This window comes from Barbatula barbatula (genome assembly GCF_947034865.1).
Source record: "Barbatula barbatula genome assembly, chromosome: 24".
Classification (NCBI taxonomy): domain Eukaryota; kingdom Metazoa; phylum Chordata; class Actinopteri; order Cypriniformes; family Nemacheilidae; genus Barbatula; species Barbatula barbatula.
In genome coordinates this window covers 12,950,195-12,973,698 of record NC_136787.1, presented here as the reverse complement: position 1 = coordinate 12,973,698, position 23,504 = coordinate 12,950,195, and the positions used below count along the sequence as shown (strand labels likewise).

General features: G+C 41.5%; 1 protein-coding gene across 5 annotated transcripts in view; it reads left to right on the top strand.

Annotated features, from left to right (window-relative positions):
* alcama (activated leukocyte cell adhesion molecule a) overlaps positions 1 to 23,504 on the top strand; it is a 54,285-nt gene that overhangs the window by 25,567 nt on the left and 5,214 nt on the right. For all 5 annotated transcript variants that reach the window (XM_079448856.1, XM_079448855.1, XM_079448857.1 and 2 more), the window contains 10 exons: positions 14,367 to 14,473; positions 14,630 to 14,849; positions 15,753 to 15,817; positions 17,846 to 17,933; positions 18,500 to 18,673; positions 19,735 to 19,859; positions 20,015 to 20,147; positions 20,984 to 21,096; positions 21,192 to 21,318; positions 21,405 to 21,526. In XM_079448856.1, the coding sequence (XP_079304982.1) occupies positions 14,367 to 14,473; positions 14,630 to 14,849; positions 15,753 to 15,817; positions 17,846 to 17,933; positions 18,500 to 18,673; positions 19,735 to 19,859; positions 20,015 to 20,147; positions 20,984 to 21,096; positions 21,192 to 21,318; positions 21,405 to 21,526 (1,274 nt within the window). The remainder of the gene's footprint in view (positions 1 to 14,366; positions 14,474 to 14,629; positions 14,850 to 15,752; positions 15,818 to 17,845; positions 17,934 to 18,499; positions 18,674 to 19,734; positions 19,860 to 20,014; positions 20,148 to 20,983; positions 21,097 to 21,191; positions 21,319 to 21,404; positions 21,527 to 23,504) is intronic.

Below are 23,504 nucleotides of genomic sequence, written 5' to 3'. Positions count from 1 at the left end.
GTGTGGAGATGCAGCTTAAATTAATGTCCATTGTGGATTGGTGCCAGTTTGCAGCACACTCAACTGAGCTCTGTATATCCTCTGAATACCCTTATCTCCCTCCCATATACCCTCTCTGTGTGTGTCTTTTCCCTTCCTCAATCACTACGCAAGTCAACATATACCGCCAGACGTGATGAGATCACCAAATACTTTTCATTAATAGTAATAAATGCACTGCTGTGTGCCAGGCCAGTAGTACCAGCCATCCATGAGAGGCAGCGGGGTTTGATACAAACCACCAGTCCAACTCCCAGGATTAACTGAAAGATCAAAGTTAAAAATCTAAGTATTCCTACATACTATTGTGTTTGTAAACCTGTATAAAATATAGTGTAATCGTATACATTATTTAGTACAGTTTTCCATTTACCATAATTAATACTACTGAATACTCACTCTATATCTATAGTAATTATTCATGTGTGTCAGCATTGGAAAAATATTGGTCATAATGGATCAAATTCACTTATCACAGTATTGTGCTTAATTGCCCCAAGCCTTTTTCATTTCTGCGTTGAGATTAGGCCTACATTGCAACATTTGTATGTCTTCTGGATCGTGGGTGGATTTGGATCTGTATTTGGCAGGTGGCTCTCATCGCAGAAGTTGCGCGCGCGTCCACCATAGCTTTGGCCTCACGCTTGCTGAACATCCTGCAAAGCCTTACGAAAAAGTTCCACCCCCCGAGAGATTTCCATCAGCGGGGATTTAAACTGCAATACACACGCGTAAGCAAAGATAAGATCTCGCCCATTTAACTCGCAGTATAAACTGAACACTTCACTTTGGGAACTGAATGAAGGAATGTGTCTCCGGTAAGAGATTCGGCCAGCGTGACAGAACACACACCGCTAATGGTGCATGTCTCACGCCTGTCTTTCACACACACTCGCACTAAAAGGCTTAACACTCCCACAGGTGTGAAACGGTTCCAGTGTGTGGAATCACAAGGCATGTCGGACTGTTCTCTTCGTCTGTGTTGCTAAATGGTCCCCAGCCATTAAACGTTTTCACACCGTCACTCATGCCCGTCCTCACTTTCCCGGCCGCTTCAGATACTGCTTCCTTCTAGATCGACTAATGGTCACGAGAGCAGCAGGTCAGAAACAGATTTTGTCACAGAGTGCGTGCGTGCTTTTCTCACGGGAACTCTTCTTTTGTGGCTATCGCGCTGGGGGTGGCGGGTGTTGTCCATTCCAGGCACACTGCTGGCCTTTCACCAGCATGAGACCGGAGAACAGAGAGGAAAACAATCTCTGCTGAGAAGACCTTGAAACTTTAGTGAAACAAACAAACGGGCGAGTTGGACTTGCTGCTGGTTATTGTAGAAGAGCTGTGTGAGAAAGAAGAAGGTCCTTTAATAAAGTAGGAATAATCGGATTTTGCCTAATGGCATTGTGATTTTCGTCACTTAAAGAAGTTCGAAGAAATCTGGGTGAAGACATTTCTGGAGTGTGTGTGTAGACCAAGCAGGTGGAAATGAAGCGCAGTATCGCTTGTGTTGTACTCATAACAAGGAAACCTGTTGTCTCAACTTGTATGTCCGGCTTTGGTGAGCTCCCTGAGAGGTACATGACATCGTGTATGATGATGAAGATTGTTTGTGTGTTTTTTCCCTTAGCGCTAATGTTATTGTATTGTTTCACAAGAATGTGAATGGGTGGTCTCCACATATGACACCTTAGTCATCCCGTGGTTGTACCACATGTACCACTCCTAGGCCCTTTGATTGTTTTCTTTCCCTTTTCAGATTAAAACTATCTTCTCTTTGTGAAACCTGAGCTGAACTGCTTTTCATCACATCTTACACCTGAACATATAAACCTCCAACATCTGCTCACTGCAGGGTTCCGGCGATGGGAGGATGCCCGTTTCTCCCCTGTTATCTGGCCACTGTGCTGTTCAGATGTTTGGTGTCAGGTTCCAGATGGCCCGTAGGCTCCTTTATATGTGCAAACAGACGCAGGGTAATGATTCCGATGCTTTACCTACAGTCCTAAATGAGATTGCAGTGTAATGATGCCCCGCAGCAGGTCTTTACTTATGGAGGGGTTGTTGTTTCCAAATGGCCCTGCAGTGGGTTTAATAGTGGTTCATTAAGGGCGGCAGGATGGCAGTGCGAGGCTCGCAACCAAACTGGTTGTACCGGCTTCTCGTGACTTCCTGGAAGCATATGCTTCAATGCTCCCAAAGGATGTCCTCCAACCGGCATGCCATATTTATAATGTAGAACATTACAGAAATTATTGCAAAGTGCACTTACCTGCCTCCAGTGACTGATAGGCAGGTTTTTCATGTCAATGTTCTTGATCTAACTCTGCTCTTGTTTTTCTCGGCGTGCGTGTCCTTTTTCATCTCCTTCTGGGTCTTGAGGAGTGGTGTTCTTCCTTATGAAGAGAAGAGATAAAAGGAGAGGGTAAAATCACTGCAGCCATTTTGACTTATTCCAGGAGATGTTCTGTGACTCGAACACCCTCAGATTTTTATGGACTTTGTTGTTTTTCTGGATGTAGCCTGTCGAAGATAGCTGTTCCTTATACCTCGCCTTCTCGATTTGGAAGATGAAAATCACTCAAAATCACTCAACATAATCAAAACAACACGGCACATCGTTTTATGTGCTTTTTTTAAAAGCTGCAGTATTACTATTAAAATTGTTACGGTTCTAGTTTTAGCGGAAATACATATCTGTGTGGATAAGAGAAATAGGATTCTCTTTAACAAGCTATACCTGCTATTGCGAAGAGAAGATCAGACTGACAGGAGAAAAGCAAGGGAGGGAACGGGAGCCGTTTCAGACAGACGCACAATGCACAGTTAATTTGCGCCTTTCTTTTTTTTGTTCCTCTGTGTGACTGTTTCAGTCTCAGCGTTTCGCGTTTTGTTCGAATGCTATGATAATTGGATTTTTGTTTTGATGTGGTAAAAAGAGTTCTATGTCAAATTGTTTTCTCTAACATGAATGAGAAATTTGATAAATTCACCAGAGAAACTTTTGACTTTGTGTGTGTCTGTCTGCCAGTGCTAGGAATAGTTGTTTAAGAAAAGTGAGGGAGAAGCTTACAATTCTCGACATTTCAGTATTCAAGAGGTTTTGTTTTTTTACTTTTAAAACCTTTCATTTTAAATGACATTGCCTAGTGCGTTTCCTGTCAGGTCATTACTTCAGCAAAACTACTGTTCAAGTATGAGTCTTTTTAATTTACTTAGCAACATGTCAATTTAAGTTATCGTCTTATGCAACAGTGTAATTATTATTTTAATCTCGACTGAAGTTCAAAGAATCCTTCACCTTCTGCTAGATCTGAAAATAAGGATGTTTGTACAAGACCCAAAGGACACTCTTTAGAAATAAAAAATTGGTTAATGTTAGATAATAACATTATTGGACTATTGGATAATAGTGCTTGTCAGGCTAAAAACCATGGCAATTTTTTTTTCATTAAAATAAAGAACTCGTCTCGAAATGCATTAATATAATGAAGCTGTCCATAATTATTGTGTTTCACAATAATTCTAGCCAAACATTTTAATACTAAATATTGATATACCTTTCCTTTTCTACCTATTAGAATAACAAGCGCTTAAGAACCGTAAGACTAGAAATGTGTGTTTAGCTAGTAAACAGGGGCAGTGTTGATGTTTCATGTTGACTTTTAAGGTCTTAAGCAAATGTTCTCATCACTTTGATTGTGATGTAGTGAACTTTTCTATTATCTTTGACACCTATTGGCGTTATCCTGACATTAGGGCTTTTAACTGGAATACATTTGAATAACAAGTACGGCAAGTGGTGGAGGGGGCAAAGGTTCAGAAATTCCCTAAACGGAGCAGAAACTTGCCTTTCGTTTATACGGAGAGCAGAATGAATGTCTCCTTTGAGAGCGCTTTGGCAAAGCAGAGTAGCCTCTGGATTAAAATGCTGGCCCATGCTTCAATGCAGACACAAACCTACACTATCAGTGGGATTGAAACTTCTTCGTACAGACAACACTGTACTTCTGAGCGCAGGGAGTGGCTGCATTGATCTGAAACGCCCGACAGAGATGCCGCGTCAAACTGAGAGGAGAGAAAAAGAAAGTTGGTTGTATGATGATCTCTATGAGAGGCTGGAAGCCCTGTGGTTTTTGCACAGCGTGAACTTTCTCTCTCGCTCTTACCTCACGTTGCATCTCTACTCTTTACTCTTTCCAGAGAAACAACCCTTAATTGCTCCTTCAGCAGAGCTTCACCCTTGCCCTACCCTGATACCCAAAACAACATATCTGAAAACTGATTTTATTTGCTTTAGACTGGCCCCGTTTGGACAGCACATCCCCAAAAATGTGCCATTGGTGAACTTAACCTCGATTATTTCCTCACTGACCTCTATTATATACAAATAATGAATATTTAAAGAATTTTCTGGCTACTCTTTTTTTTTTTGGTGTAATAAAAGTGAATGGAGACCGGAGCTGTCATGTACCAAATTTACCTTTTTTGTTACTCTGCAAACTTATAAACAACACAAGGAAGGATGTGTCAAATAATCAGAAATCTGTTCCTTCTGCTGCCCAAGAATTTGCAGGTGACTGTTATCACACCACCCATGATTCTTAGAAATTGTATTGACTTGTGTAATAGTCAATTGGCCCATTTTGCTCAATTTTCCTGTTATACAGCCCTCAAGGTTTTCCTATAGAAATTCTGTAATCTACTTGAATTAAGTGGGTTTGTTTGGTTAGCTCAGCGTGGCAGAAATTGCATCTTTGCTGCCAGATAAGCCTTTTGGGCATGAGTTACTGGCAGGGCTATTGAGGAACAGACTCTACTGTGGTTAGGGCAATTATGGCGTGTTTCTTGCCCTTTTCCGTCCATGTTCCTGTACCTCAGATGCCTGGCCACCTGCTCAGTGGAGCAAAACAGATGAACTTTCTCTTACTGTGTCTCTCTCTCTATTGTGTACACACATTGTCCTTGGGGTTACAGGTCTGATTGTGTTAACTTCATGAAAATTACAATATACAACATAGTTCAATAAAGAGAAATCTATAGGTGTAGTTATAAAAAACAAAAATGAACTTTGATATACCTTAAAATATAAACTGTAAACCTTTCCTGTCTCTAATCAAAAGATGTTTTCCTGGTATTATTGTTTCATGTTTTGTTCCTTGTCTCCTCAATTTCTAAGTTCATATTTTTTAATCTAGGCATCATGTTCCTTTTCCTGCTTTTTGTGTATATAATCAAGCTCTATAATTACCAACCAGAGCATTATAATGAAAGTCTTGCATATCCTTCAGTACAAATACGTCCTCAATAGATAGTCCAGGCTTAATCATTCAATAAAACTAACATGAATTACCGGGCGGTCAGCTTGTCTTCACAGCATCAGCGTTAAAGGTGAGAACATCAGGCTTCCCAGAAGAAGACAGTAGAAGCATTTCCTTTTTTACTAATCAGTCAGTGCACCAGACCCAAAAAAGAAAAAGAGAGAGAGGATGCGCATGGACGAGTCGGTTGTCCTCTGAGAGTTTCTGCTCTTCATTTCATCAAGTCAATTATTTCAGCACTCCAGGCTCGGTGCCCGTGCGCTCCTGAAAGCCTGGGCCGTAGATGGGTCAATTAGCCTGCTTGCTCCACCGGAGGCCCTCGACAAGGAGTCTGACGAAAGGGAAAATATGCTCTGATTTCTTCGCCTGCTTGCGATGTGATGAAGACTTCGCTAATAAAGTGACTGTCCTTGACTGGGCTTCACATGTCTAGAATACCCACTATTCATTTCTGAGCACAGAGTGATGTCTGTGCGTGTTTGTGTGGCTCATTACGCTTTCTCTATCAGTTAGTTCCTGCTTGTTAACAGCACTGGGGATCAAATGTAGTGGCATAGAGCATTGATCCCCTTGCACATTTACATTGTACACTGTAAAACATGTTTTGCTGCCTTAAAGGGAAACCAGTATGACTTTCTGTCTTCTGCAGAACATAAAAGAAGATATTTAAAAAAATGTTGATAACCGAACAACACGTGTTCTCCATTATCTTATATTGTATGGACATAAAACCAATGCAAGTTAATGAGTACCGTTGTTCGGTTATCAACATGCTTTAAAATATGAAATCACACATGGTGCCCTGCCCACGTGATTTGCTGCCCGCCGCTGTTTCCAGCTCTCGTTGTGCCCAGACTTAAATAGCTCATTACCCAATCACTTATATTTTACTTTATGTTCAGACACATTGTGAAGGATGTCTTTCAGCACTCTGTTCTACATTTCCTTTAGAGTGTCTCCATCCACAGGAAGCCCATCAGAGGCTTTATCGCTCACTTCCCTTATTATATTTTCATGTGGCAAGTCAATGTTGAGAGGTATTATGTCGACAGCATTATGGTTTTAGGCTAATGTAAGGGCTTGAGCAAGCAGTAAAGCCAGGTTAATGGTATGGATGCTGCAGTGCCATAGATGATTTCCTTGTCAGTACAGGATGAAGTTGTTGTAGACTGTATTTATTAGACCGCTGTATGCAAGGTTTCCGCTCAGCGGGTGTCATTAATGGTACGTGCTGCTGTTTTTAGCTAGAGCTGGAGGAAGGCCGATTTCCGCTACGTGTTGTGATCCTGAACGCGTGTTTTACCATATGTCTTAATGAAAACAGGCACTATGCAGTAGTCGATTCAATTCTTATGGGGTTGCAAATTTATTGGAAAATAATCAAACACACACTTCTGGTTCCAGAGTGTTGGCCCTGATCCTGAACAGAGCTTTGCTCGGTTCCACAGAGCAAATATTTGCTCGTTCTTTAGAGTGCAGTCGCAGATAGAGTAAATATCAGCTGTTTTGAACAGATTTAAATGGAAATGAGAGATGTGGGAAATGACCGGTATCACTAGATGCTAATATAGATGTTTGACTGCTGGTGTCCTCAACCAAAAGAGATAGTTCAACCAAAAATAAAATTCTGTCATCATTTAAAAAGTAGCTTTCAAAGAATTTACATTTCTTTGCAAAAGGAAGAAAACAATGCAAAACTTTTATGCAAACATATCACTCAGTGAGTCACGTCAGAATTGTCTGCTCATATAAGTCCTTTGTAAGCATTCACAAGTAGTTACTTTGCGGTTTTCATATCCAACAGTTTCCAGTCCATGTACCCAAACAGAAAGTGTGAAGCCGAATCTGCCTTTTGAAAATGCATTTTTATTGCACTGTAATTGACGAGACCCATGAAAGATGATTGCATTCACATCCAGTGAATGCTGACACTCTTCTGACACAAATCACTTAACCGGCTGCTGTATTCACGACCACCGCTCTCTGTCTACCTCTAACAGCAAAGAACACGGAGGCTTACTGCCATTTCAGAGATTCAGTGGTTGCTTAACAAAAACCAGAACATACAGATAAAGTGGTGACTTTGTGGTGAAGTGTTTTTTTATGTTGCAAGTGTGATCAATGAGTAGAAGTGATTGGGTGACTGCTATGGTCATGGGTGTTCGGATGGGGAGTGGGTGGGTTATGCAAACTACAGCTTACCGCTGAGACAGTTGGCAGAGAAAACACAGAATGGTGTTTCCCATTGGTGTACATATGGTTAAAAGAGGGGCGTGGATATCGCAAATGATAAATCGGCTTCGTGATCAGAATTCAGTACGACTGGCCCCGCTGCATCCGCTGAGAGTCTGCAGGGTAGCATGTTTAATAGGGCTGCGGACACTTCAGGAGGTGCTAGTTTTTATTAGCAAGATGTGATTAGTGATAGACTAATATATGCAATGTGAATTATGTTGGAATTGGGTGGCTATTTTAGGAATGCGGATGTCTGGCGACTTGGGTTGCATGGTTTTCTTAATGTATAGCAGTACCAATAACTTGAATAAAATATCATAGTTTTGATCAGAAAGATGTTTTAGTAGCTTAAAACATTCAGTCGCTTAAAAAACAGATAAATGGTCCCAGAAGATTAAATCATAGAAATCTACCAATACCAAGTTTGCCTTTAGATGATGTTTACATGCTCGAAAAAAAACACATTTTGACGTTTCAGCCATTCTTTTCTGGGTTATTATCGGCATCATTCTCATGTGGATCTAGAGCTCTGGGCATGCAGTAATATTTGATTTAGAAGATGAACAGACTTGCATTAAAAGAGATGAAAGCAGCTTGCCAATGCAAACAGTGTGTTTTATTAGTGCGGGTGCTCAGAGGCCCTCAGGTGCTAGATCAGGCTCGCCGTGCTATTGCCACAGAATTCTCAATCAGGGACTTTTGCCGATCTTGATTTGTAATTTTTCTTCCAGAGCCACAATCTGGCTAGCCGTATATATCCGTTATGCCTATCTGTGGAAGTGATTTATAATGAGGGATCACTAATACATTTATGCATGCTGTGGGTCAAACCTGTGAAGTGCCGAGCTATCATGATATCTCTCGCCCTCCCTCGATGTGTCTCCCGCCCCGTGCTTTTGTAATGCACCTCTGTTTTTGCTCAATGTGACTTTTGCAACACATTGATGTTAATTATTGTCTTTAGATTCAAATCACTGAGTTCTGTGGTTGTTCATCCACATCTTCTGTTTTTAGTTCGGAGATGAGAGTGATTTCATGGATTTTGGTTATTGTTGAAATCTTCCGTGTTTCTTTGTGTGTTGTGTTAAACTTCCTTGCAATTCACAGTAATACAAACACTTCAGGCATGAGGAAGAACCAGACCGTGTGGATACGGGTTTCATCCACCTAACAGGGAGTCGATACTCGCGCTGCGTGTTTTCGTATAAAAGCGCATGCCCTGCTTGTTTATTCCAGTCGGCGTGTCTGAGAGTCCCGCGCCTAATGGAATCCCAACCAATTACTGGCTTTAGTCGGAGCTTCATTAATTCCATCAAATCAGCGGTCTGGATGCATTTCATTCACTTTGCTTTAATTAGACAGGCCTTAAATCAATTAGAGTTTGAAACTGGCAGCAGACCTTAACAATGGCGCTCTTACTACACGTTTGTATGGATTAGATCTGTGGAAAATACTTCCAGAGGGACACCTCAACGTCTGCACCGAAAACACAATTACTTTAAGCCTAAACATGTGTCATTATCGAACAAAATCCGCCTTGAAAACTAATTTCTGAATCTATAATAGGACTCTCAGTCTGCAGGGACCTGGTTATTCTTTTTGTTTAGAGCTGTTTCAAACTGTGATCTTTAACCTACGTGTTTCTCTTGCATTGGACTTTTTAGTGCTTTACGTACTGTAATTATATTCTTTGTGAGTTTGGTTTTTGTTTAAATAAAAAATGGGTTGTTAAGCAAATGCTACAGTACATTTGTCTTATGAATGTAGCTGATCAGTGTTTTGTATACCAGAATATTCATTTTAAAATTTGAATTAAATATAGACCACTTTGGATGACGTTATTAACGCTTGTCCAGAAGAACATCCTGTTTCAGTTTACACAAACATTTAAACCAAGTACGATCAACAGCTGTAGAGATGCACCGGTATATCGACCAATGATCTGTCTCAGTCAAATAAGCGTTGTGAAGGGGTCTTTAGATTAGAGATTCCAGGATCTACTGATATACAGTGCAACTCTTTTCTTTAAATGAACAAAACTCTGAAAGCATCACCAGGAAAATGTTAACTCGGCAAAGTTTACATTCTCCCACAGGTGGATGGAAACCGTTCCAGGTTTATGCCTCCAAATGAATTGGCATTTTACTGCTAAAACAAAAGTTATTAGTATGGGTGAGCGCGAGTACTTGTGTCCTCCAAAGTGACAGCAATGATCGATAATGAAAACACATTCATTGTGAGACTTGATTTATAGTTTTTTCTGCTTCAAAGCATTTCACACCAATCAAGTCCTTTAACGTCTATATGAACGTGCCAAAATGAGGCCTCATTTTTTTATTTGTGATTTGTTTAGGTGTGGTACCTTGTTGAGCAAAAATCCCGGCGTAGATCGCTGGGAATCTCTAGGCTTAAGTTCTGGTCTAGGTCAAAGTCTCGGTTGATTTACCTGTCAAACACTGAAGTAATCAAATTGACCAACATGTACCTCCCTATTCATGAAGCGAGTGTGTGTTGTCTCTGAACCTGTAATATGAAGGTGAGGCAGACAAGCAGTTGGTGTTGAAGTCAGGTTAGCATGACCAATTAACACAGCCCAGTCCTCCGTGAACGGCAGTTAATATCAAGTTATTTATTATGGACACTTACTTGGTCTTTTTTCTCTGTTAAAGAAAATACTTTTAAAGAAAGCTCACAGACCAACGATATGTCTGGAAATCGGCAAACAGACAAGCAGAACGACAGACACGGTGAAGCATCCCATTGTATTTTACATCAGCTTTTTTGAACCGCTGCATGTTTAATACGATTAGATGAGCAGAACTAACTGTTGTATAAAGAGCCTTTAAGAATTCGAGAGCTTTATCTGACGTCAACGGTCCAGCGCTCTGTCGATTGGCAACTCTCGAGTTGAATCAGGATTTGCTCAAGGTGGCTCTATGCCCAGCAGGTTTTAAATTAAGGAGAACGTTGAAGTTGAGTGGCGTTGCCAAAAGCGGTTTCGGCTGTCTATCTGAGAGCAAGCGGAGTAAGATAAACACTGAGTGGTTGTGAGAAGCTCCTTCAATCTGCTCTTGTGTTTAGCGGCTAATATGTTTGGGTTTGATCATGGGCACGGCGGGCGCCGTTTGATGAATCGCAGGCTTCGGAGCGGAGCAGAGAAGCCATTGATTTCCCCAGTGCCGGTTCTTCTACCTCTTTCTTCTAGCGTTGCTATTCTCCATGAGGGGCGTCTGAATCCATGGAGTTGATTTGGAGAAACAGGAGAGAATGCGGTATTTCAGCTGTCATGCCGTAATGGCGAAATCGGTAATCTGAGATCAGTCGTAATGGAGTTTGATGTCATAGGAAGTGTGGGATCAGCTGCGGGGTAACAAAGTTCTGGTAGTGTAGGTCTGCTGCGATGATTACGTAATGACCTGTTATTTGCAAAGATTTTTAAGGTGTATGCGTATTAAGGTGTATGCGTATTGTTGCAACCAAAGGCTCACTCCACACCTCCCTTTTAAAACACAACAGTGGCTGACAGATGTGGTTGACCGGACGGAGTTGGGAAGAATGTTCCACAAGGAAGAAGTTGAGAAGGAGAATGAGCGGGAAAGCGACTTACTGCCCTTTTGAGAACATTATTGTCAAAATGCCAACATGGCGGACACAAGTCTAGAAACGCATCTGCCATTTTTTGCTTACCTGAATTTGCGCGCATTTTATTCATAGTCATGAAGTTCTTAATTTAATTCATTACATTGTGAAATAATTGAAATCAGGAAATCCTGACAACTAAGTTTCTCGATATCATCCTTGCAGCCTTTCAAGATATACAAAACTTTTTAGGAGTCAGGTCTTTGAATTGCCTAGTGCTTTGGTGAGAAATGCTTTAGGGAAAGAAATGAAATCCGTTATCCTGCAGAGAGATTTGATTTAAGGTCCAATCGCTCACTATCGAGGCTTGATAGTTCTGACAGAAAACAAATTTTCCTTGTTGGTCTGGTCTTATCCACCCAGCTGTAGCAAAACAGCTTGATAGGATGTATTTTTTTTTTTAGCGGCGAGCAAACAGACCCTCACACAGAAAGGCGCAACCTCTTCACAGTGGGATTGTATATGGTCGCTGGGGGCTGTTTAAACAGGGTGGCAACCAGTCGACAAGCATTTCAGAAATTTACAAACAATCGCAACGGTCAGACTTCTGGTGTTTGATTTCCCTTCACACATATTTCTGTTCTATGCAGTTCTCTCTTAAAACAATACTTCAACACATCACCCTCATTATGCAGGGAGATATGAGAGACTTTTGACACGTTCCAGCATTTAAATGCATCCATTTGTATTCTTGAGTAAGAAACGGCAGACTTTTTGACACGTTTTTCTTTATTTGAATATTTCATGTGAAGAATTATGATGTAAAGAAATGCAAACGTTCTGTGTAGTAGGCCTATCAAGTAATGGTGGCACAGAGCACATACTGTATTAACATTTGTATTTAGGTTTGCATGCATTGTGACATTATTATGTTCAATTAAGCACAATTTTCATTACTGTAATAATAAAATAGCTGATTCTTTAGAAATTTATTTTCTTAAAATAACGAGTATTTTATTAGTAACTCCAACATAATGGTAATATTTATTGTATTAAACATAATTCAGGTTTTGTCCAGACAGAATTCATTATAATAACGAAAAGGTTTTTTTATCAAACTATTGTGCATTACAATTTGAGGAAAATGTTCTTAATTATAATGAATAATGTCATTTAAATACTTTCTTAATTTTGCTCTTGTTCTGGGGTGAAATGCTGATATTGACAAGTATGTGTCTCTCACTATTTCTGTATAAACTCCTTCTGACCGTAATGGATAGAATGCTCAATTTTCCTCTCCATTTTCCTTGTTCCCTTTCTTTATCTCCGTCACGATCTTCCGACAGATTAGCTGTTGTCATGGTACGGCCCACCTGCGCAGGTACCGAGTATGTGTGTGCGCAGCGGATTGTTCAAACAGTCAGCAGTCTTTAGATGTATTTAGCCTTGGCTATGTACACAAACCTTTCCGCACTTGTCTTCGTCTATCACGATCACTGTTCAGTCGCCTTTATTATTAGCTCAGAGCTTTTAGCGAAAAATCTCCCACTTTTGTCATTTATCATAACCTGTCGCAGTCTGAGCGGACGCAAAGCCTATTAGGTTTGCGAAGCTTTTAGCAACACATCGGCCACCCTGTGCATCTCGATTGCTTGTTTAACACGAATATTCCTGTACCAGCAAACTAACACGTTACACCGCTGAGATTAGCCAGACAGATGTGTGAATTGGTGTCTCTCTGTGCAAATAAGAATTAATTCAGTTGTTCAAGATGGTCTTTTCTGCTGAATGGGTGTTAGTGCATGTGTGTGTGTGTGTGTGTGTGTATGTCGGTATCAATGTTGCGGTTTTTCCCATATCAGCTTCTTCGACCTCCGCAGTGCAGCGTCTCGGTCAATATTAAAACTGCTATCACAATGAAAAGCTGTGAAAATGTTGTGTGATTGCCCCGGAGGCTAAAGCTGAATGTGTATGTGTGTCTGACCAGAACATGAGTCTTTGTTGTTCAAGCTATTTTAAATAGCCTCTTTTAGAGTCATGGGGCTGATGAAAGTGGGTGAACCATGTGGTCCCCTCAGCCCTGACCTTATGACCTGTTACGCTGCTAAACCCCAATTTACCGTGCCACTGACCGAATGACCTCACTGCCATAACAACCTCACTTGGCATTAAATAAGTACTCTTAACCTTTCAAGTACTGCTATTTTTGCACTACAGTCATGAATTTAGGTTTATGTCTCATTGGTCAGCTAGTCATCCAAGTGAAAATATTTCTGTAATATAGTTCAAAATGTGCACGGATCTCTGCGGTGTTGCATCACGTTCTCAGCGTGCCAACAAGCATTACATTTTTAAAGGCGACATATTATTATTTTGACACCTGTCTGCGTTCCGTTACGTTTCTTTACTGCGTGTTGAAAACATGTTGTTTTTTGTATGGTAACATTTTGAAGTTTCGCAACGAAGTTCGTTCTTAATTCTAACTGATATTTGGTACAGCGACAAATACCAGCTGTCTTGTGTCACAATGCCAAGCCTTTTAGCGCTCCAGACTATGAACAACTGTCGGCGATTGTCAACACTTATCTGCGTCAGGTGGTGGGATGTTTACAGTGCTCACCAGCAGGAATGACAAACAACACTTGTCGTGTCGGTAGTGGAATGCTTAAGCGGCGCAGTATATCAATTGAGATGACATTGTTTTGCTTCCACGTGTGAATTCCTCTATGCCTTAATGCTCACGTTTACACGCTTACAAATACGCATGTACATGTACACTTGTAATATCACTGTAATGATATGGATCATGTAGATAGAATGAAGATATTTTTGCTGGGAGTTGCTTTATATTAGGATGGAAATCTGTAAAAACTGTGGCACGTAATTCATCTCCAATTCATCAGAGAACACCGCAGTGATCAGTTAAGTCGAGAACGTGTCTCTACCTTTTCAGATTCTATTTAACGCATCTACTTTGAAATTAAGATTGTGTGCATGTCTCGGGAATAATCAAACAAGTCCCCAGCCCCCTGTTTTCCCTCCCATTTCATGTTGCACCGTTTTGGAGCCCAGATAATGCCCTGATGTTTGTGTACGCGTATGTCATATTTGACACTAATTCCTGTCTATGCTTCACAGCGTCTCTGTGCGATACCGGCTCTGAATCTAAACAGAATGATCTTGTCTTGTATTTTCCAGGGAGCTGCCTACAGAACGTCACAGCTCTGTACGGCGAGACTATTGAAGTGCCATGCAACGATGGAAATAACAAGCCAGAAGGCCTCATTTTCACCAAATGGAAATACGTGAGTGTCTCTTCTTGTCCGAGCGAGTGTCTGTTCCGCTACTGCTAGCCGTCTCGCCACGTACGGCTAGCATTAAGCAGTATTGATTTGTAATCTAATCTCTGTAGGTGCTAAACGTGTGTTGTCAGTGCGCTAACAGTTCCGTATCTCTTTTAGATGAAGGACGACGGCTCTGCGGGCGATCTTCTCGTGAAGCATCCTCAGAAAGACGAAGCGACCGTGTCCGCTACAGACGGATACAAAAACAGAGTTAGCATCGCTGAAAACTCCAGTTTGTTGATCGCTCATGGCTCGCTGGCCGATCAGAGAGTTTTCACCTGCATGGTGGTATCTTTTAGCAACCTGCAAGAACACTCGGTGGACGTGAAAGTTTACAGTAAGTATGCACAAAACGCACTTAATAAATGTAAATAAGTTGAAATGCAGAGTGGTTAATGAGAATGAGATATTAGCCGGCAAATTCATAAGCCTCTGCCTATATAATCACGGTTATGATGAAACCAAACGCAAGCGCAAGTGCCGGATCTGAAATAGAATGGAAGTTGGGTGTGTGTGGCTTGTCAAATATGGGGAGAGGACATCTTCACTTCCACAGCCTTGATCTAGTTTTTATAGATTTGCTTATAGGTTGCTTTTGAAATGCAATGTGCGTTTGTACCTGAAACAATATGCAATGATAAAGATTTTTTTTTGGTTGGCTTGGGTATGTACTTCATAAAGTAACATTTTAGTGTAGGTGAAGTGCAGAAAATAGATGTGACCATTATTTTTTATTAAATGAAATGTATTATAAACGCATTTATTTATTAGCATAACACATTCCTGTAAGCATGCAAATGTATGCATCCAGAGCATTCAGTAAAGAATATTGTATCCCAAAATGCAATGCCCTTTACCTGACATATATGCTCACTACACAAAGCACCCATACAGTCGGCCTATGCTGCAAAAATAGTGCGCATATGAATACCCATATGTACAGTCACATACCCGTAAAAAAAAATGGGTCACACTTCAGTATAGGGGGCAATTCTCGCTATTAAAAAAACAACTAACTATGACTTTCCCTCCAGTAAACTCTTAATCTGTTGCTTATTTATAGTAAGGAAGGTTGTTGTTAGGTTTAGGTATTGGGTAGGATTAGGGTTGTAGAGTATGGACATGCAGAACATGTGCTTTATAAGTACTAATAAACAGCCAATAACTACAGTTAATATTGAGAACTGCCCTCCATACTGAAGTGTCACCCAAAAATCTAACACATTATCTCTTATTACAGAGATACCATCGGCCCCTGTGATCAAAAACAAAGCCAAGGAACTTGAAAACGGCAAGCTAACAACGGTGAGTCATTTTCTTTACATGCCACACTTTAGGACCCAGAGCCGCAGTTGTTGCCTGCGTGTTTGCTCCTGTACACTAAGCAGCTGGTGTACTAACAATGTGCAGGATCAAACCCTGTGTCTTTGTTTTCATTACCCAGCATGCCTGTCCAGCAGTCTCAACATTGACACGCACCTGCTGTTATCGCGGTCAGAGACTCCTCTGAAACGGGGCTAATGATTCGAACGAGTCTGCAGAGCGTGCGCATCTGATTTAGGTCGAGCTCAAGCGATCTCCCACAGCCTCAGCCACATAAAACAGTCACTTTAATGTTGTCTGGAGTTTGCATCTTTCATGCAGGACAGCAGTAATATTATTCAGTTTTAAGAGAAAGGGAAAGAGACGACTTGAAGCGCATAGAAGGCTTCCCACGCGCTCCTTATAGATGCTTTTGCTAATGGAACCAGGGGGTTTGTTTTTCATTTTCTCAGTCTTTTTTCAATGTAGTTCCGAGCTGCTGAGATCTTAGAGCAGGGAAGAGGTGGAATTGAGAGGTGGGGACCGCAGGGGTTGTGTATACAGCATTATGGGTATGTTTTTAGGTGGCCACCCACCGAGGTCTGTCATGTTCAAAGCGAAGACTTCTCGGAACAAGGAGGGGGGCGCGGAAGAAAAGGGCACCTCTATTGAAATCAGCTGCTTGTTTTGAAAACATGCAGGTCGACTGAAGGTCTGAGATCTTGAAAAGAGGTAATTGTCCCAAACAGATGCTCAACGGAAAGTTATATGAAAGCACGGCTTTTACCTTTTCTAGCGTTTTGCATTCTATTTTTATCGCAGCTGTCATCCAACAAATGATGGAAGATACGTTTTTTGACCCAGCATTAGAAGTGCATCTGAATCAGATGTTATGGGAACGGATTCACGTGTCTTGTGTCTCGATCGTGGTGCGATGCTAAACAGTAAAATATTCCAGATTTTGCTGCATTCGCTCATCATCAGAAATTGCACTGACCTGTGCTGAATGTGCTCACCTAATACACACAATCAGTTCATCAGTAAACCCACCTCAGGTAGTTTCCGTAAAATGCTTAGTCACAGCTGGGCTGTTTCATGGTTCAATGAAAGCTACAGGTGTGAGAGGTGATGTATCACGGACCCCAGAGGAGGGTCCGACGTTTTATCAGAGACAGAAATCAGAGTTGGTGATTCCCTTCACCCCGCTCCCCCGGTTTCCCTCTCGGTCGTAGCTCCACTAAATCTTACATTACTCATGCCACCGTGAACACCTGAGCTCATGCATCATTTCACTGTGTCTTCTGCTCTTCTGCCATTATTACCATTCTCTGCTCTTTCTTTCTGCTGATCTCTCTATCCTGGGGCAGATAGCTCGTCAGCATGCGATCCTGTCAGCGTGTTATTAATGCAGACCCTGCTCGGCCTCTGGCACGCGTTTCTACTCACCCGGAGAGAAAAGGGAAAGCAAAACAGGAGCAGAAAATGAAAGAGAGAAGGAAAGAATATCAAAGTCCAAACCCTGCCCATTTTAGCTGTTTAGTCAGTGTCGTCATTCTGTTTTAGCATAGGTGTAATTTACGGGGGCCCCACCTCTTTTCAGGAGAAATGAAGAAATGCTTGCGGAGAGTGTGTTGTTTAGGGGCCATTAACATCTAAAATGCGTGGGAAACGAAGGATTGTTTTTGTCATCTCTGTCCCAAGAAACTTCCCGGGGCCACCTTGGGACTTACCCCACTGAAAGGGCAGCAATACAATAAGATACAGTAAAAGTACCGTGAGTTACAGAGGACGTGAATCATAACTAGGGAACGTCCCCGAGTCACATGTCAATTCAAATCAGGTTGAAGGAAGTGACACATCATGCGACAATCTCATTCAAAGTTGAAACTATGTGTCACTGTTCCATAAATAAAAGGGGATAGTCAGACGAAAGTGAAAGTGTTTTAGAAACACGCTGTTAAAGTTTCAGTATACCTCAAGGGTCCTGAACTATATCAGGTGTCATTAAAACAATGTTTTGTGTGTTTTTAGTTGGGGGAATGCGTGGCAGAGAGTGGCAACCCAGCCGCAAATCTCATCTGGATGAAGAACAACCAGCCACTTGTGGATGATGGGAAGAGTGAGTTTATTTGAGATTCCACAATTTATTTACAGACCCACACAGAATGTACAGTCTCATAAGTTTTTCCCTTCTGTCACATGTTCAAGCAAATGTTTGACTGCATTTATCAGATTTGTTGAAATTTGACTGCAAAATCAGTTCAAAGCATGCAGAAAAAACTCTTTCTTCAAGACTGGTCATAACTTCTTTAAATCAGTTACATTAAAAGGATTGGGCTGATCGAAATGATACAAAATGTAAGACTATTTCTAGTCAGTGAGACTAGTTGTTAAGACGCTGTCTTAACTTTGCGGCTACGTTTATGCAACTGGGCCCTGATCATATGTTGTGTAAATGAAAGAAGGCATCTAGACTAGTATAACCAGTTCGATTTCTTGTTGACTTGCATCAACGTAAAATGGTCCAACAGGTTTAATAAAAATGTTTGATTCCCTTTCCTGATCCACCAGACAGACCAGCTATTTTCAGACTGCAAATTTCATTAGGGTTTGTTTATGAGCAACTTTCAGTATGACACTTACTGTATTTGCCATGGCTTATTATTGATGTGTGTGTGTGTGCAGCAATTATCATCAAATCTACTGTTACCAAGGACCCAGCCACACATTTGTCGAGCACATCTTCCAGTCTGCAGTACACTGCCAGTAAAGAGGACATGGCATCGCAGTTTACCTGCAAGGCGAAACACGTGCTGGGCCCAGACCAGGTTTCATCGGCTGAGATCTTCCCAATTCACTGTAAGCTAACTATAAGACGCAGAATTGCTACCAACTACGTACTAAACAACACAATACTATTTTATTTGTTTGCATGTATTATCACAAAAATGTTTTGAACCAAAGGATATCAGTTTCAGAGTATATTGGATGTGCTATTTGTCTTAGCTGGCTGCACACAAAAACAATACAATAGAATTGCGTATTTTGTTTATTGTCTTTGTATTATTTCGCAGCATCCAGTCTTTTTATCCCATCACATATAAACGATATACAATTTCATTTGTACTGTTGATTCAGCAAGAAAACATAAAGGGGCATAAGTAGCTCATAATACCACAACATGACGCCCCCTAGGGACGGCTCTGCCATATTAGGTTGAACTAAGAAGAAGATGAAATTTGTTTGCTAATAATGAGGCTCTGCGGTGTTTGGATAATTCAGTTGGTTTGAGGGGTTTGTGTTCATGAGTGTGTGTGTGTTATCATGCGTGTCCGTATGTTACTAATAGATGAAGCCACGAGTCCTGAAGCTTATATCATGGGTCTCAGCTGGTGGCCAGGCTCAGTTTTATGTATGTTTTTTTTCAGAGTCTTGTCCGACATATTGCTGGTAAGCGAGGCCGTTATAGCAATTGCTTTCTCTCTCGCTCTGAATGCTGAGCGGTTTGCTCAGTGCCTGAGGGTGCAGATGTGATATGAAATGCTTTGTGGCTGCTGGGTAACAGAACGAGGGCATGAGAGAGAGAGAGAGAGAAAGCAAATGGTTGTGGGAATGAAGAAGATGAACCCCCTTGGGGTCTGCAGTCTGACGCTGTGTCTCAAAGAATGTTTTTTAGGTGTTAAAAAGTCACGGCAAGTCAGGGTAGACCTCACAAAACCTGTCAGGAAAACGTCCCAGTCATATTTGACTTAAAAATGAATATCATAAGTACACCCCCGCTTCTCTTAAAATGAATATTTTCATAACATTGTTATTAAATGAGGGGAATAATAAACTACAATGTCAGGACGCATTCCGATAATGACAACCGGTGGGTAATGTTTTTTCTCTCATTACCAATTTCTGTCTTTCTCTCTCAGACCCCACTGAGAAGGTGAGTCTACAGGTCCTCTCTCCGAGTCCCATTAGGGAAGGTGATAATATAACACTGAAATGCCAGGCGGATGGAAACCCTCCCCCTACCAGCTTCAACTTCAACATTAAGGTGAGCGATCGCCGGCAGTGTCCAAGGCAACAGTGCCGTGGCATGGGCATGCTTTGCCACCCTACATCCATCTCTAGGGTCCTGTTGTCTGTCCTCTATCCTTCTCAACAGTTTAATCACGACATCTCTTTCTGATTTGTTTTTGTACTATTTAGGGTCAGAGGGTCACAGTGGCGGACACGGACATCTATACTATTACTGGAGTTACCCGAGCCGAAAGTGGCGTGTACAAATGCTCCCTGCTAAATAAAGATGAGATGGAGTCCACTCAGATTGTTACAGTGAGCTGTGAGTGGACGAATGCTCTCTCTCTCTTTCCCCTTCTCTTCTCTATTTCCATGTTTAGGGTCACGGTTCCGATATTGATAATTGTGATAATATACCATATTGATTTATTATTGTACATTTATTCAGCACCTACATAAATCTTTTAAATGAAGAGCTAAAAGTAAGAATTTCTGAACTTGCTTGTTTGACCTCTGGACTCAAAGCTCAATAAATTGTCTTAGCCGTCAAATGGACGAGCTGCCCGAGTTCACCCAACTTTTCCCTTCCAATTAATTCCCTCTTTCATGATGCAAATTATAACGCGAGTGAAACGGTAATCGAATCCATCTTCAGTAGGATTAGCAAAAGGGGCGGGACACCAGGCAGACAGCTTAATTATGAGTCTTAGACTTGAGCTGAGGAGACATAAGGAGACAAGAAGCTCCCGCTCGCTGATAAGCTCGCACATTTTCTCTTCATTTAATAATTGTCTCTGAGGTGAGTGTGTGTGTGTGTCCGTTTAGTTCAAAAGGCCCGATTATCTCCATAATGTGAATTTAGCGATGCTTCGGTTTGAAGCTCAAATGGGCCTCACGCTGCCAGTGCGGTTTCAAAGCGGGGTGACATCTTGAACGTGTGTTTGAGGATGGAAAACAATTAGGGCAGGCTGAGCGGGGTGCCCGCGCTGCATGTCCATATGACAGCGCTTAGTTGGCGGAGAGATGTGAGGCGTTTGAGTATAGTCAGCTGTTGAAATGTTTGAAGACGAATGTTGTGGAGAAAGAAGCCTGCAGCGGACTGATAGGTCTTAAATGCTTGTCAACTCCTCTTACTCTCTCTCTCTCTCTGTTTCATAGTTCTGGATGTAAGCCTCAGTCCTAAAGGGAATGTGGTGAAAACGGTCGGGGAAAGCTTAGTGGTGTCATTGGAAAAGAACTCCTCCGCTGAAGCAAAAGTGACATGGACTAAGGTAAGTGATCTTGGGATGTGACCTTCAAGTAAAGCTAGGATTGTCAACAGATTCCTTACATGTTGATGGGTAAAACACCTCTTTTATTTCTGTAGGACAAGCGTACACTAGACAAACTGCCCATCTTCTCCAATCTGACATACAGCGATGCAGGACTGTACGAGTGCGACGTGTCCATTGAAGGAATCAGACGCACCTTTTTTTTCAAGCTGATGGTAGAAGGTAAGATTCTCGCTAAGATAAGGTGTCATTCTAAGTCATACTCCCAAACTAGCGTACTTTAAGCAAAACTGTTCTATTTTATTCAGGTACTCCAAAAATAAGGAGTCTGACAAAGCATCGCAGCACTGACGGCAAACACAAAGTCCTGAAGTGCGAGGCAGAGGGTTCACCTCAACCAGACGTGCTATGGAGTGTCAATGGAACTAATGTAAGTCACCGACAGTATCAAGATGTCTTTGGGTGCAAAAATGTTTTTTTGCCTGTTAAAGATAAGAGATTTATTCACGGAACTTTAAAAAGTGACGTTTATTGACATTGTTTATCAATCATGACAGCAGTAATTCATCAAATGATGCAAGGGCGTCTAAAGACCCATTTTTAGAGGCGATTCAGGTGCAGCGGTGGATTAGCAGTGCTTTAAATGGGTTGTCATCCATAACCTAGCACTCCGAACGTACCTGCAAGATGGAAAATAGCACTGTGCAAATTGCATTAATCACATTGGGATGTGTTGGCATTGTTTCCTCGCATAGTTCCTACAGGGATTCGAGTGCTAAGACGAAACACGCAAATATTGACGTGTGCCCAAACCCTCCAGCGTCTCCAAACTTTCCAACACTTGTATGCGAAAAGAAAATTCGTCTGAATATTTCACTCCGTGCCGATCTGGGCGAGATGAAAGGTGCACAGGTGTATGAAGCAGCCATTCTTCAACACTCCATAATGAAAGGTTTCAATGTGTGTGACTGAAGTCAATTGTCAAAAAAGTTGTGCGACGGAAGTGATTTTTAGAATCACCAAAATTCTAAACCCAACAAATCATTATTCGCCCCGTCTTTCGCAGACTGGCGGTGTAGAAACTAGCTTTGCATTTTGGCGGGTTTGGAAGAAGAGCCTTTGACTTTGTTCTGCATTCGGCACACGTCCCGTACATTTCCTTGTAACAGAAGTGGCAGACAGGCGTCCCCACCCCTTCTGAATTTGCGTGTCTGTGCCACATCTCTGGAGTTTGTCCCTCCTTGTTTCCACTCATTGTGAGGCTGCAGCCGGGTAAATCAGAAAGGAATAATGCGGACAGACATGGCAAAGAAGAACACAGAAAACTTATCATTGTTTGTTATCCCAGACATCCCGGGCATTGTGTGTCCAATGAGTCACACCATAGTGTTTGGGTTTTGATACAGCGCAATCTGACCAGCGTGTGAAACGAACAGCCCAGATTCCCCCTCCTCCAGACACTCAGCATTAGAGTTAGTACTGCAGACACACATCACAAACATGCAGTGCGATTCTGCCTGGCCAGTCTCGGTGGATGCATTTCAAATGAATGATTAAGATCAAAGATCTCAAAAGATGTTTTTTTTTAGTCCGAGCTCGACCTGTGTTTTATTCCTCTGTATAATCCAAGACACGCTGGATAGACGTAGTACTGCCGTAAGCTTCAAGGGTCCATCTTTTTCTTGATTTAGATATATTTTAGATTAGATGGTGCTCCATTGTTTACTACTGTGGGCTAAACCAACCAACAGATAAGACCCACATACACAAAGTAAATGTTGACTAAAGCTGTCACTCGCCAACATTCACTAATAGTCTGTCCAACATCTCTATTGTGTTTAATGGAGGCAAATGATAGGGATTGGAACAGCAAAACCTTGTTACTAAAAACTATAGTGACTGAATGTGTTTTTAACAGACTAAATGGATTTGTATCACCATAGTATCATAACAACAAGTGAGGCGGTGGTAAATGTGTGGCTACTATGGTACAAATATCATTGTAAAACAGTTAATTTTGAGTCCATATCTGAAGCGATAGACAATTCGGTGACATTTTTACTCTAGCCAACGAACAGAGTGAGAAAGTTTGTCTGACTTAACGTTTCCAGTGAACCTCTTTTAGCTTCGCAAACCCGTTCGTGACTTTCCATCTAAATCTGGCACTTCATGAATGAATGAGCTCTTCTCGAGAAAGCACTGAGACGTTAAATGTCTTATTAAAGTACTTTTAAGGAATGATATGTCTACTCTAAACTCGTCGTCATAGGTGTTGTCAGGGGCGTTATTTCCCGTCTCCCTCACTTTCAAAAGGAAAAGGACACAGGACACAGAGTCTGCGTATGTGGATGCGTGCGTCACGTGCACACTCTGAAAACAATCTTTCAGTGATCTATTTTTAATAACAT